Genomic DNA, 11,371 nt, shown 5'->3' on the forward strand with positions numbered 1-11,371 from the left:
CCTTATTTGTCTTAAAGAAGTGCAAACATGTGGACAAAGAGGCTGAGATGACAAAGAAAGGACCAGCTGTTCTTTTGAGATGCAATTCTCTGACTTTGCTGATAACAAAAAAATAATGAAAATAAAGCTATTAAGCCCTTCTTTCTGTCAGTTAATAGACAATAACTTATGATAGCGTTCCCAAAAATATTTCCATTGACGTCAGGGTATTTTCTTGGCATCAGATCGAGTGACTTTCTCTAATGTCTCATTTTGCACATCTTGATTTGAATTTCTGTTCCATCAACCATTCTAGCTGATTCTATTAAACTGCTGTGGTGATCTACTGTATGTGCTTACTATGTCAAATTCTTTGGATTGAATAGGGATTTTTTTCTTCTATCCAAGAACATGTGCGTATTTGACTCGTATGACTTGAACTTGTGAGCCGTTAGGATAAGTCTTTTTGGGGGGCGATCCATTTTTGTAGTGGCTGACTTCTTCCTTCTTGCAGTCATGATTTCAAATGAATGTGGAAAGACGTTACGTGAAGAAACCAATTTCCCGCCAGCCCTATTGACGAAATTCCGACATCTTAGCAGGTAACCCTGATGCTTCAGAGAGCATAACTTCAAGACACCTGCGTAAATCTGGAAATACCTTTGTGGTGTGCAAGGACTGGAGTTGTCAACCCACTACACCTTCATCTTTAGTCACGCGCACTCTCCCTAATCCCGATACACAGTGGTTCGACATATTCTATTTATTGTTTGATTTCCTTTTTCCCCCTGATATTTTGAAGCAGCTTCCGTTCTGTTCTGCTTCCGTGTTGAAGAGTGACGTCATTGCCGACGCATGCGTGTTGGCCTTAGCGTCAGGACTGTTTCACGCTGGAAAGGAGTTGACGCGTGCACTTGACGTTTAGCCCGCATCGGGAGGAACTTGACAAGTTATAGCGCCGTTGTTCCCCAGAGCTAGACAAAGGTCATGATGATCCAACTTTTGAAACTTCTCCTGGGTACCGGATTGGCTGCTGTTGTCATCCTGTTTACGATCGCGTCCATCCGAACGCTGTCACTGGACGTCAATGCGGGAGTTGAACTGGGCCGCTGGCCGACGCCGAGGGAGTCCATCTCGCTCGATATCGACCAGCGGAGACGAGAAGAACTCCTGACTCGCTTTCAAGGTGCGCCGACGTGACGTGCGTGACGCGACGCGACGTGACGGCACACGACGCAACGTGACGCGACGTCAATGCGGGAGTTGAACTGGGCCGCTGGCCGACGCCGAGGGAGCCCATCTCGCTCGATATCGACCAGCGGAGACGAGAGGAACTCCTGACTCGCTTTCAAGGTGCGCCGACGTGACGTGCGTGACGCCACGCGACGGCACGCGACGTGACGCAACGTGACGCGACGTCACTGGACGTCAATGCGGGAGTTGAACTGGGCCGCTGGCCGACGCCGAGGGAGCCCATCTCGCTCGATATCGACCAGCGGAGACGAGAGGAACTCCTGACTCGCTTTCAAGGTGCGCCGACGTAAGAACAACTTTTGTCTCTCTCCTTCCTTTTCAGAGGCCATTCGGATCCCCACCGTGTCCTTCTCGGCCACGGAGCGCAACACCACTGCACTGCTGCACTTCAACTCGTTTCTGCGAAGAGGTAAGGCGGATCGCTGCCTCCCTCCCTCCCTCCATCCATCCATCCATCCATCCATCCATCCATCCATCCATCCATCCCTCCAGGTGCTCGCCCTTTGCAGTAGCTAGAGACGAGCTGCATGTTTACGTAATGCTTTCGCTGCCGCCGCCACAGCAGGCAAAGAAGCGAGCAAACAAACGAGTTCACTGCGGCCTAACAAGGATTTTCTTTCAAAAGACCAATTATCAACTAAACATGTTGACAGGAACTTTGCCCGTGAAAATGAGGGTGATGGAATCCCCACGCAAACGACAACTTTAGTTTTCTGAATCCAATTGTAAAACAAAAAGTGTTCATTTAAATGTTTGCCCCATAAGTGCTTTTCATCCATACAAACTTGATTTTCTTGGCATAACATTAAATGTTATTTCCACATCGGCAAAGGGAGGGGCCGCAGCACCTTTACTCTCGCTCTCTCTCTCCTCCCCCCCATCTCTCTCCTCGTGAGCCTTCCCAACACTCTTCACCTCCAGCTCGGTCCATCACCAAGTGGTGGCCAACTACAGCCACCTGTTTTGGGTGCCGGGATCGCAGCCCGACCTGGCGCCCTACCTGCTGTTGGCTCATATCGACGTGGTGCCTGCCACCGAGTCGGACGGCTGGTTGGCTCCGCCTTTTTCTGCCCAGGAGAGAGACGGTTTCATCTACGGCCGAGGGACCATCGACGACAAGGGCTCCTTGATGGTGAGAGAATTTTTTTATTCAAGGTTTTACCAGGTAAGTCAATTGAGAACACTTCCTCATTTACAATGGCGACCTGGAGACACGCGACTGCGACAGAGCTAGGGTCGAACCGCCAACCCTCCGGTTACTCATGGACCCATCCGCTCTACTGCCTGAGCCAATGTTCTGCCGCAATTTTCAAGTTTCACCATGCTTGCCCCCCCTCATGCCCCCTCACAATCCGAATTTTCATTCTTTGGCTTTTCACTCAGCAAGGCCTCTGTTTGCGTACGTGCGATTTGGACTGGTCGTACGTGACTTTTCCGTCCGTGTTTTCCAGGGTATTCTGCAGGCCCTGGAATACTTGCTAATGAAAGGCTACGCACCGCGGCGAGGATTTTACATCGGTCTGGGCCACGACGAAGAAGTGACCTACCTCTCCGTCACTCGCTCGCTCGGTCGAGGAGGACGCCCCGGGTCACCTTTGCGCGTCCTTTGAAGGTCGGCGGTCAGCAGGGAGCCCAGACCATGGCGCGACTGCTGAAGCGGCGTAACGTGCGCCTGTCCTTTGTCCTGGATGAGGGTCTGGCCGTGCTGGACGGCGTCATCGGCGGGCTCCGGGGCCCCGCCGCTTTGTGAGGAGGGCGGCGGCGGAACGGTGGGCCGTCGCCGGCCGGCCGGGCGCGAGAGACCAACTGTGTTTGCTCTAGGATCGGCGTGAGTGAGAAGGGGCTGGCCAGCGTCAGGCTGAGCGTGTCCACGCTTCCCGGCCACGCCTCCATGCCTTCCAGGCAGAGCAGCATCGGGATCTTGGCCGCCGCAGTTCAAAGGTTCGGACTCTATGTCTTCTGACTATGTACATATGGCTCCATACGGCTCCATGTGCGGCCCGCTCTCTCGGACAGACTCGAGGACAACCCCATGCCCATGTTGTTTGGTTCTGGACCTGAACGGCAAACCTTTGAACACCTGGCTCACAAGGTAGCTGGAAAATGAGCCAGCCAGCCAGTCGCTTGCTCCAGTTGCGTGCGTCAAAGCAACTTCTTTGTCCTTTCAGTTTGGGCTGCCCTTGAGGTTCATCCTGTCAAATTTGTGGCTTTTTTCTCCACTTGTTGGCAGGTGACTGCATCCTCCCATCCGTCCATCCATCCATCAGCCATCCATCCATCCATTAGTCATCCATTCATCCACCCATCCATCCATCCATCAGTCATCCATCCATCCATCTGTCATCCACCCATCCATCCATCCATCAGTCATCCATCCATCCATCCAACCATCCATCTGTCATCCATCCATCCATCCTTCTTTTTGCATGTTTTGCGGCACAGGTTTCTTGAACAAAAGCCAGATTCCAATGCCTTTGTACGGACGACGACCGCAGTCACAATCTTCAAGGCGGGTGTAAAGGTAACACAATTTGGATTCCCGCCACGGGGCCCGATTTTCCAAGCTTCTTTTTGCAGTCCAACATCATGCCTTCCATGGCCGAAGCCCACGTGAATCTACGAATCCACTCGGCGCAGTCTTTACGAGAGGTAGCGGCGAGTCCCGTCTGTTTTGTTTTGGCCGCGCGGGGTCGAGTGACCGTGCTTTTCCCGGAGGTCCTGGACCTCATCCGCTCGACAGTCGGCGACCCCCGCGTCGAGGTGGAGCTCATCGAGGGCTTCGATCCGCTGCCCGTCAGCTCGTTCGACGAGAAATCCTTTGGCTTCCAGATGGTCAAGAAAAGCATCTTGGACCTGTTTCCCACCGTCGCGGTGGCTCCAGGTAACGTTTTGTCCTCGCTCTGCACCGTGTCGCTTGACGGCCCGTTTGGACGTAGGCATCTGTGTGGGGAACACGGACAGTCGACACTTCAAAGATCTGAGCGACGACATTTACCGCTTCGCCCCTTTGTGGTTCAAACCGGGCGATGCCGAGAGGTACGCAAGGCCGGCCGCCGAGGGCGGTCATTGAGTGTTGCCATTGAACAGCAATGTATTGTTCCCCTTTTCTTAGGTTTCACGGCATCGACGAAAGGATTTCCCAGAAGAACTACGAGGAGCTTGTCGTCTTCTACTCCAGACTGATCCAAAACGCCGACATTGGCGAGCTTCCTGAGCCTCACGCTTCCAGCCATGAACTCTAGACCGCAACAACAGCCTTGTGCGCGTTTTCAAAAATCAAAGGCAGGTAATTGCCAAATGTTTGACTGCTGTCACTTTGTATCAAATTTACCTTTCAAAGTCAAAGTCTGCTTTATTGTCAATTTCTTCACATGCCAAGACACAAAGAAATCGAAATGACGTTCCCACTATCCCACGGTGACAAGACATAGTACACGACATACATACAAGTAAACAACACAAAAGAACTAGAATTGCAATTCCTGAAGAAATTGCGTGTGAAGGTGAAGAAGAATGATGTTGAAACAAGTTGAATCGGTTGAAAAATGTAGAAATGAGAAGGGAAAAGGAATTGGGTGTGAATTTCAAAATAAAAGATGTGAAGTTTTTGGTAAGTGGGAAGTTGTGGAATAGGTAGAAAAATGATGAACAGTTGAAAGTTGGAATGGGTTGAATCGGTTGAAAAATGTAGAAATGAGAAGGGAAAAAGGAATTGGGTGTGAATTTCAAAATAAAAGATGAAGTTTTTGGTAAGTTGTGGAATAGGTAGAAAGATAATGAACAGTTGAAAGTTGGAATGGGTTGAATCGGTTGAAAAATGTAGAAATGAGAAGGGAAAAAGGAATTGGGTGTGAATTTCAAAATAAAAGATGAAGTTTTTGGTAAGTTGTGGAATAGGTAGAAAGATAATGAACAGTTGAAAGTTGGAATGGGTTGAATCGGTTGAAAAATGTAGAAATGAGAAGGGAAAAAGGAATTGGGTGTGAATTTCAAAATAAAAGATGTGGAGTTTTTGGGAAGTTGTGGAATAGGTAGAAAAAATGATGAACAGTTGAAAGTTGGAATGGGTTGAATCGGTTGAAAAATGTAGAAATGAGAAGGGAAAAAGGAATTGGGTGTGAATTCCAAATAAAAGATGTGAAGTTTTTGGTAAGTTGTGGAATAGGTAGAAAGATAATGAACAGTTGAAAGTTGGAATGGGTTGAATCGGTTGAAAAATGTAGAAATGAGAAGGGAAAAAGGAATTGGGTGTGAATTTCAAAATAAAAGATGTGAAGTTTTTGGGAAGTTGTGGAATAGGTAGAAAAATGATGAACAGTTGAAAGTTGGAATGGGTTGAATCGGTTGAAAATGTAGAAATGAGAAGGGAAAAAGGAATTGGGTGTGAATTTCAAAATAAAAGATGTGAAGTTTTTGGTAAGTTGTGGAATAGGTAGAAAGATAATGAACAGTTGAAAGTTGGAATGGGTTGAATGGGTTGAAAAATGTAGAAATGAGAAGGGAAAAAGGAATTGGGTGTGAATTTCAAAATAAAAGATGTGAAGTTTTTGGGAAGTTGTGGAATAGGTAGAAAAATGATGAACAGTTGAAAGTTGGAATGGGTTGAATCGGTTGAAAAATGTAGAAATGAGAAGGGAAAAAAGGAATTGGGTGTGAATTTCAAAATAAAAGATGTGAAGTTTTTGGTAAGTGGGAAGTTGTGGAATAGGTAGAAAATGATGAACAGTTGAAAGTTGGAATGGGTTGAATCGGTTGAAAAAATGTAGAAATGAGATGGGGAAAAGGAATTGGGTGTGAATTTCAAAATAAAAGATGTGAAGTTTTTGGTAAGTTGTGGAATAGGTAGAAAAATGATCAACAGTTGAAAGTTGGAATGGGTTGAATCGGTTGAAAAATGTAGAAATGAGAAGGGAAAAAGGAATTGGGTGTGAATTTCAAAATAAAAGATGTGAAGTTTTTGGTAAGTGGGAAGTTGTGGAATAGGTAGAAAATGATGAACAGTTGAAAGTTGGAATGGGTTTGAATCGGTTGAAAAATGTAGAAATGAGAAGGGAAAAAGGAATTGGGTGTGAATTTCAAAATAAAAGATGTGAAGTTTTTGGGAAGTTGTGGAATAGGTAGAAAGATAATGAACAGTTGAAAGTTGGAATGGGTTGAATGGGTTGAAAAATGTAGAAATGAGAAGGGAAAAAGGAAATATTGGTGAATTGGGTGTGAATTTCAAAATAAAAGATGAAAACGTGAAAATTTTGAATTTGGCAAGTTTGGGAATGTCCCCAATGTGATTTGAATGTGTTGAATGATGTGAATTTCAAACTGGAACAACGTAAATGTGAAATGTTGAATCTGCCATTAAGAATGAATGGGGAAAAAATTGCCGGAAATTTGTGAATTTTGTGAAAACGGAAAATTTTTGGAAGGAAAAAAATGTAAGCACCCATGTCATGAATATTTGGAATAAGTGAAAAGTGGAACGGAGTGAATCGGTTGAAGTATGTGGAAGTAGTTAATCAGCAAAAAAGTGAGCAGAAGATGTAGAATAATAATAAAGTACAGGAATAACAATAGTGTGAAGGTTTCACCTTCACACTAATAAAGTGAATGGAGTAGAATAACATGTGTGAAGGCCATCGCCTTCACACAATAAAGGACAGGAATAACAATAGTGTGAAGGTTTCACCTTCACACTAATAAAGTGAATGGAGTAGAATAACATGTGTGAAGGCCATCGCCTTCACACAATAAAGGACAGGAATAACAATAGTGTGAAGGTTACACCTTCACACTAATAAGAGGAGCAAAAATGGAGCAAGTGTGCATACAGCAGACAGTCAGAATATAGCGCAAAAGTACAGGACGTTTGACCTTTGTCACTTGAACAGTGTGAAGTGAGATGGGTTTTTTTTTTCCTTGACCTTTGAGGCCAGCCGGGGAGACGTGGTAACCACCAGCGCTCAATTTCACAGACTCTCTCTCTCTCGCTCTCTCAAACAAGTGGGAAGTTGCAAGAAATACTCTTTTGGTCAAGTCACAACGTCGTTGCCGGCCGCCGAGCACTGGGACGTTGTCAAAAAATGGAAATGAAGGCGCTGCGGTCAGACGCGTTTTATTGAATTGCCTTTCACACAATACAGAAACCCTGACGATCAAGGCCCGCAACAGCAGTGAGTGAAGACGCCGTCGACATGTGCGCGGGTCTTCAGAGAGACAATCATAAATTGTGATTTGTCTTAGCTATCATTTTGTCCCCAATTAAATTCCCCATTGATTGTGTTTGACAAGCAAGTCTATGGTGTGTGTCAATCTGATGCAAGCGTTGGCAAAGTGAAGTCAAAGCGATTCTGTGAACCCAAAGGAGGATGCCGCCGCCGTTGGCCCCACCTCCGTCGTTTCGATGTTTGATTGGACGTCGATTGGACGTTTGATTAGACGGGCTGGTTTACGGGGGAGTTTACGGGGGTGTTTAATTGGGCGTGCACACGATCGGTGACGGCATAAGGTCCGTGCAGATCGTTGGTGTCGGTGCAGGAGTTTCCGTCAAAGTCATCCAGGTCCATAGACACGACAAAGGCTCCGGCAAGGCCTTCGCTTTGAATGAATTGCACCTGCGTGACCATGAGAACAAGAAAAAGCACACGATAAATATATGCGCTGCACGCACGACATTTTGCCACATTTTGATGACTTGCTTTTTGGATTTGGGTACCTTTGCATCAATGTCATCTTGGTTGTCAAAGGCAAACCAAATATCTGCTGAAGCGGAGGAAGAGCACACCTGAAAGAAAGCAAGATGTAGTCTTTGGTTTCTTCAAAGGCAAGCCCCCCCCCCCACCGCCGCCTCCCCGCTTACCTCATAACGGGACCAAATGCCGGCGGGTAAATCGCTCAGGCTGCCCTGCACCGGCTCAACCTGGCACGAGGGGTCCAAAGTGAAAACGCGTCCAAACACTCCGATTCCCATGTTGAGCTTTCCGGGTAGCGCGCTCGCCGTCTTCCAGTATGTCATTGCGAAGGACTAAAGTCATCGGGGACAAAAGAACTCTCAAGTCACGAAAAGGCGAGCCGCGGTGCCTCGCTTACGTACGGCCGACTGGAAGGAGGCTCCCGGCGTTTGGAAAGACGGCGTCTTTTGCCCAAAGTACGCGGTCATGTCTGACGTCATCACGTTCAGGAAGTCGACGGCACTGAGTGGAGACGGAGGGAATCGGGGCACGTGGAAGCAAGCGGTGCACGTGGAAGCAAGCGACGTGCGTGGAAGCAAGCGCCGCACGTGGAAGCTAGCGGCGCACGTGGAAGCTAGCGGCGCACGCGGAAGCGACTCTGGCTTACGTGGCCACAGGCACGACATCATAGCTCCTCTGGATGTCCACGATCCGAGAGGCCACGCTAGCGGTGAGCAGTAGTGCGTCTGGTCCACTTGGATTTGTCTCTGCGTTGATTTTAACTCGGAATTCCTAGACGACGAAAGACGGCTCGGTCGAGATGCGGTGAACGAGAAGCTCGGCTTTTCCATCGTACCTGCACGAAGGACGTGTAATGGGTCTTTGTCACTTGGCCGTTGTTTGCGTTCAGCCACAAGATGTTGATGCCGTCAAAGCCATGTGTTCTCAAGTAGCTGATTGCAGACTGGATAAAGGTCAGCCTGTGTGCGGCGTCAACCAGCATGTCTTGGACTCTAGCGAGCCAGCAAAAAGAGGTGAGACAGTGCGCAGCTTTTCCTTTCAGTCCTTTTCAGATCTGTCATCTGAACAAAGCGTCTTTGGTGGTGACCGTGACTTACATGGTTGGTCGAAGCATCAAGTTGACCTCCAAAATGGTTTTCAGGTTTGCATTTCTATTGGCGAAAAGGTGCGTCTGTCATTCTTTCATCCCGAAGACCAGCAAAATGTACCCGCTCAATGTCTGACCTTAGGCCTTTGAAGGCTGGAAATTTTGCTTCGGCAGCCTGTGAGGCCGTCATGGTATAATCTGATTCGATGTAGGCAAAGCCAAAGATCAGCTGAGTGCACTTATTGACGAGGGGAGCGAGGCTTTCAATATGAAACTGTCTGTGTCCGTGCCGTTGGTCTGAGGTGCTTGAATAGTAACACGCCACGGTCGGTTGAGCGGAGCCTGAAAGATGGGCGCAAAGCACTTGCTTTCAAAAGCATTTGGAGTTTAGCACACATCTCTGATGGCAAGACACAATCTTACTTACCCAAGCGGGCCAGCGTCAGACAGGCGCCTGCAAATTGCCATTTGTCATCAGAAAGCCCATCCCAAAGCTATCAACAACCCTCCCTTTCGTCTTACCGGCAAAAAGAATCAGCGTCTTCATGTTGTTTCTGAAAAAGGGCAATTGGTTAGAAGGCAGCTCGTTACGTCAAGACCGTGCGGCGGCGTCAAAGTCAGCTTTAGTGCGTGTCAAAGCAGAAATCAAAGTGGCGGGCGGCGTTGGGGAAACCATGAAAACGGAAAGATAGCATGGAGTTCCGTTCCTTACTTTTGTTGGGATGTGCAGAAAAGAAAAAGAAGGCAAGAGTTAGCCATCTAGAGTTGTGCAGGAAAGGCCTTTGATGGGAGCCGAGATTGAGTGGGAACCCGTGCTTGAGGCTGCCGCATTTCCTCAGGAGCCTCCAAATGAGTCAATGGACGCCGGCCAGAATCGTGTACTTACCGAGAGCGAGACTGCTTTGAGGAGTTCTCCACGATGAGCGAGACTGCTTTGAGAACTTCCCTGCGATGAGCGAGACTGCTTCGGGGAGTTCTCCACGATGAGCTCTGAGCACCGACTGTCTTATTTATAGCGTCTGTCTAGTGGCGGAAGTTGGCCGGCCGCACATTTCAAAGTCATTCTTTCGAGATGCTCAGCGTTCCTTGCCAGGGCATCTTGCTTCATGTGCCAAATCACATGAAGCAAGATAATTACTGGATGATGGGCGGGGCGGGGCGAGGCGAGGCGAGGCGCCACTCCAGCGACAATCACCAGGTTATTAGAATTGGTTCAGCGTGGCCTTTTCTCAGGTCACTTTGTCAGTCCGCGTTTGGCCGAGCGAGCGAGCGGCAAAAGTGCGTCGTTTGTGACATCAAAGTTGAAAATAGTCACTTGACCAACCATTCCAGGTTGGAGCTTTCAGCAAGCGCTCTGGAAAATTGCCATGCATATGCAACAGCCCGTGACGGACCCAAAAGTCTTTTGAAGCCATCCGCCAAACCTTACAGGAAGTCCTCCCGCCATTTTGAATTGACTGCGGAATTAGACGCGATTTTTGCCACCTTTCCTTGACGTCTTATTTAAACAAACTCCAACTCCACATTTTATCCCATCGTCTTCAAACGTCGGTCGGGTGTTTTGTCTCGAGGGCTTGAGGATGAAAAGTTCTTGAAAGCTTTTTATGTCCTTGCACGCAGTTGTGTGGTGTGTTGTGTGTGTTGTGTGTGTGTGCGTGTGTGTGCGTGTGTGTGCGCGGTGTGCGCGCGCGTTGTGTGGTGTGCTGCGCGTGTGGTGTGCGCGCGTGTGTGTGTGCGCGCGCGGTGTGTGCGTATGCGTGCGTGTCTGTTGCGTGCGTGCCGCGTGCGTGGCTCGTGGTGTTCAAAGTCTGCTTTATTGTCAATCCTTCAACATGTCAAGACATACAAAGAGATTGAAATTGCATTTCCTACTATCCCACGGTGGAGACAAGACATATTACACCCAATTGGTCCATAGACAAACAAAACATTCAAGTAAACAATACAAAAAGTAAAAAGAAGAAGGCACATACAATGAAGAAATAAGAGCAACTTGGTTGAAATGGTGCAATTGTGCATACAGCATACAGTCAGCATAATAGCGCAAAAGTACAAGTGGAGTAGTGCAAGGCAGCCATCGTGGCCCAAAAGGCCAGGATTTTATGCAGCCGAGGGAGGAGAGAGGAGAGGGGGGAGAGAGTTCAGGATCCGAACCGCCTGGAGTATGAAGCTGTTGGTGAGTGTGGTGGTGCGGGAGGGAGCGCAGGCATCTGTACCTCTTCCCAGAGGGCAGTAGATCAAACAAAGTGTGAGCGGGGTGACTCACATCACTCACAATTGTGGTCGCCTTGCGGGTGAGGTGGGAGGTGTAAATGTCCTTCAGGGAGGGGAGTGAAGCACCAATAGTCCTTCCAGCTGTGTTCACTAT

At 48.2% G+C, this 11,371-nt stretch overlaps 2 protein-coding genes across 7 annotated transcripts; one reads left to right on the top strand and one right to left on the bottom strand.

Moving 5' to 3' along the window:
- Positions 1 to 839: 839 nt before the first annotated feature.
- LOC119119712 (N-fatty-acyl-amino acid synthase/hydrolase PM20D1.2-like) lies at positions 840 to 7,514 on the top strand. Of its 5 annotated transcripts, XM_037246263.1 has the most exons (15): positions 840 to 1,075; positions 1,243 to 1,332; positions 1,556 to 1,642; positions 2,130 to 2,365; positions 2,685 to 2,771; positions 2,846 to 2,979; positions 3,055 to 3,174; positions 3,250 to 3,325; positions 3,402 to 3,463; positions 3,676 to 3,754; positions 3,811 to 3,882; positions 3,949 to 4,114; positions 4,170 to 4,269; positions 4,346 to 4,519; positions 7,156 to 7,514. In XM_037246263.1, the coding sequence occupies exons 1-14, from the start codon at positions 967 to 969 to the stop codon at positions 4,473 to 4,475; spliced, it is 1,548 nt and encodes a 515-aa protein (XP_037102158.1). In that variant the 5' UTR covers positions 840 to 966; the 3' UTR covers positions 4,476 to 4,519; positions 7,156 to 7,514. The 5 variants fall into 5 exon arrangements, with proteins under 5 accessions (XP_037102158.1, XP_037102156.1, XP_037102159.1 ...); XM_037246261.1 differs by lacking the exon at positions 1,243 to 1,332 and having other exon boundaries at positions 840 to 1,165; XM_037246264.1 differs by lacking the exon at positions 1,243 to 1,332 and having other exon boundaries at positions 840 to 1,165; positions 7,161 to 7,514.
- Positions 7,324 to 10,196, bottom strand: LOC119119736 (chitinase-3-like protein 1). Of its 2 annotated transcripts, XM_037246311.1 has the most exons (10): positions 9,890 to 10,196; positions 9,431 to 9,557; positions 9,141 to 9,345; positions 9,014 to 9,067; positions 8,752 to 8,908; positions 8,563 to 8,687; positions 8,318 to 8,417; positions 8,084 to 8,248; positions 7,940 to 8,008; positions 7,324 to 7,838 (listed from the first exon to the last, which is right to left on the bottom strand). In XM_037246311.1, the coding sequence occupies exons 3-10, from the start codon at positions 9,191 to 9,193 to the stop codon at positions 7,659 to 7,661; spliced, it is 903 nt and encodes a 300-aa protein (XP_037102206.1). In that variant the 5' UTR covers positions 9,194 to 9,345; positions 9,431 to 9,557; positions 9,890 to 10,196; the 3' UTR covers positions 7,324 to 7,658. The 2 variants fall into 2 exon arrangements, with proteins under 2 accessions (XP_037102206.1, XP_037102207.1); XM_037246312.1 differs by having other exon boundaries at positions 9,141 to 9,557.
- Between the last annotated feature and the right edge of the window lie 1,175 nt (positions 10,197 to 11,371).

The sequence above is a fragment of the Syngnathus acus genome, chromosome 2, assembly GCF_901709675.1.
Source record: "Syngnathus acus chromosome 2, fSynAcu1.2, whole genome shotgun sequence".
Classification (NCBI taxonomy): domain Eukaryota; kingdom Metazoa; phylum Chordata; class Actinopteri; order Syngnathiformes; family Syngnathidae; genus Syngnathus; species Syngnathus acus.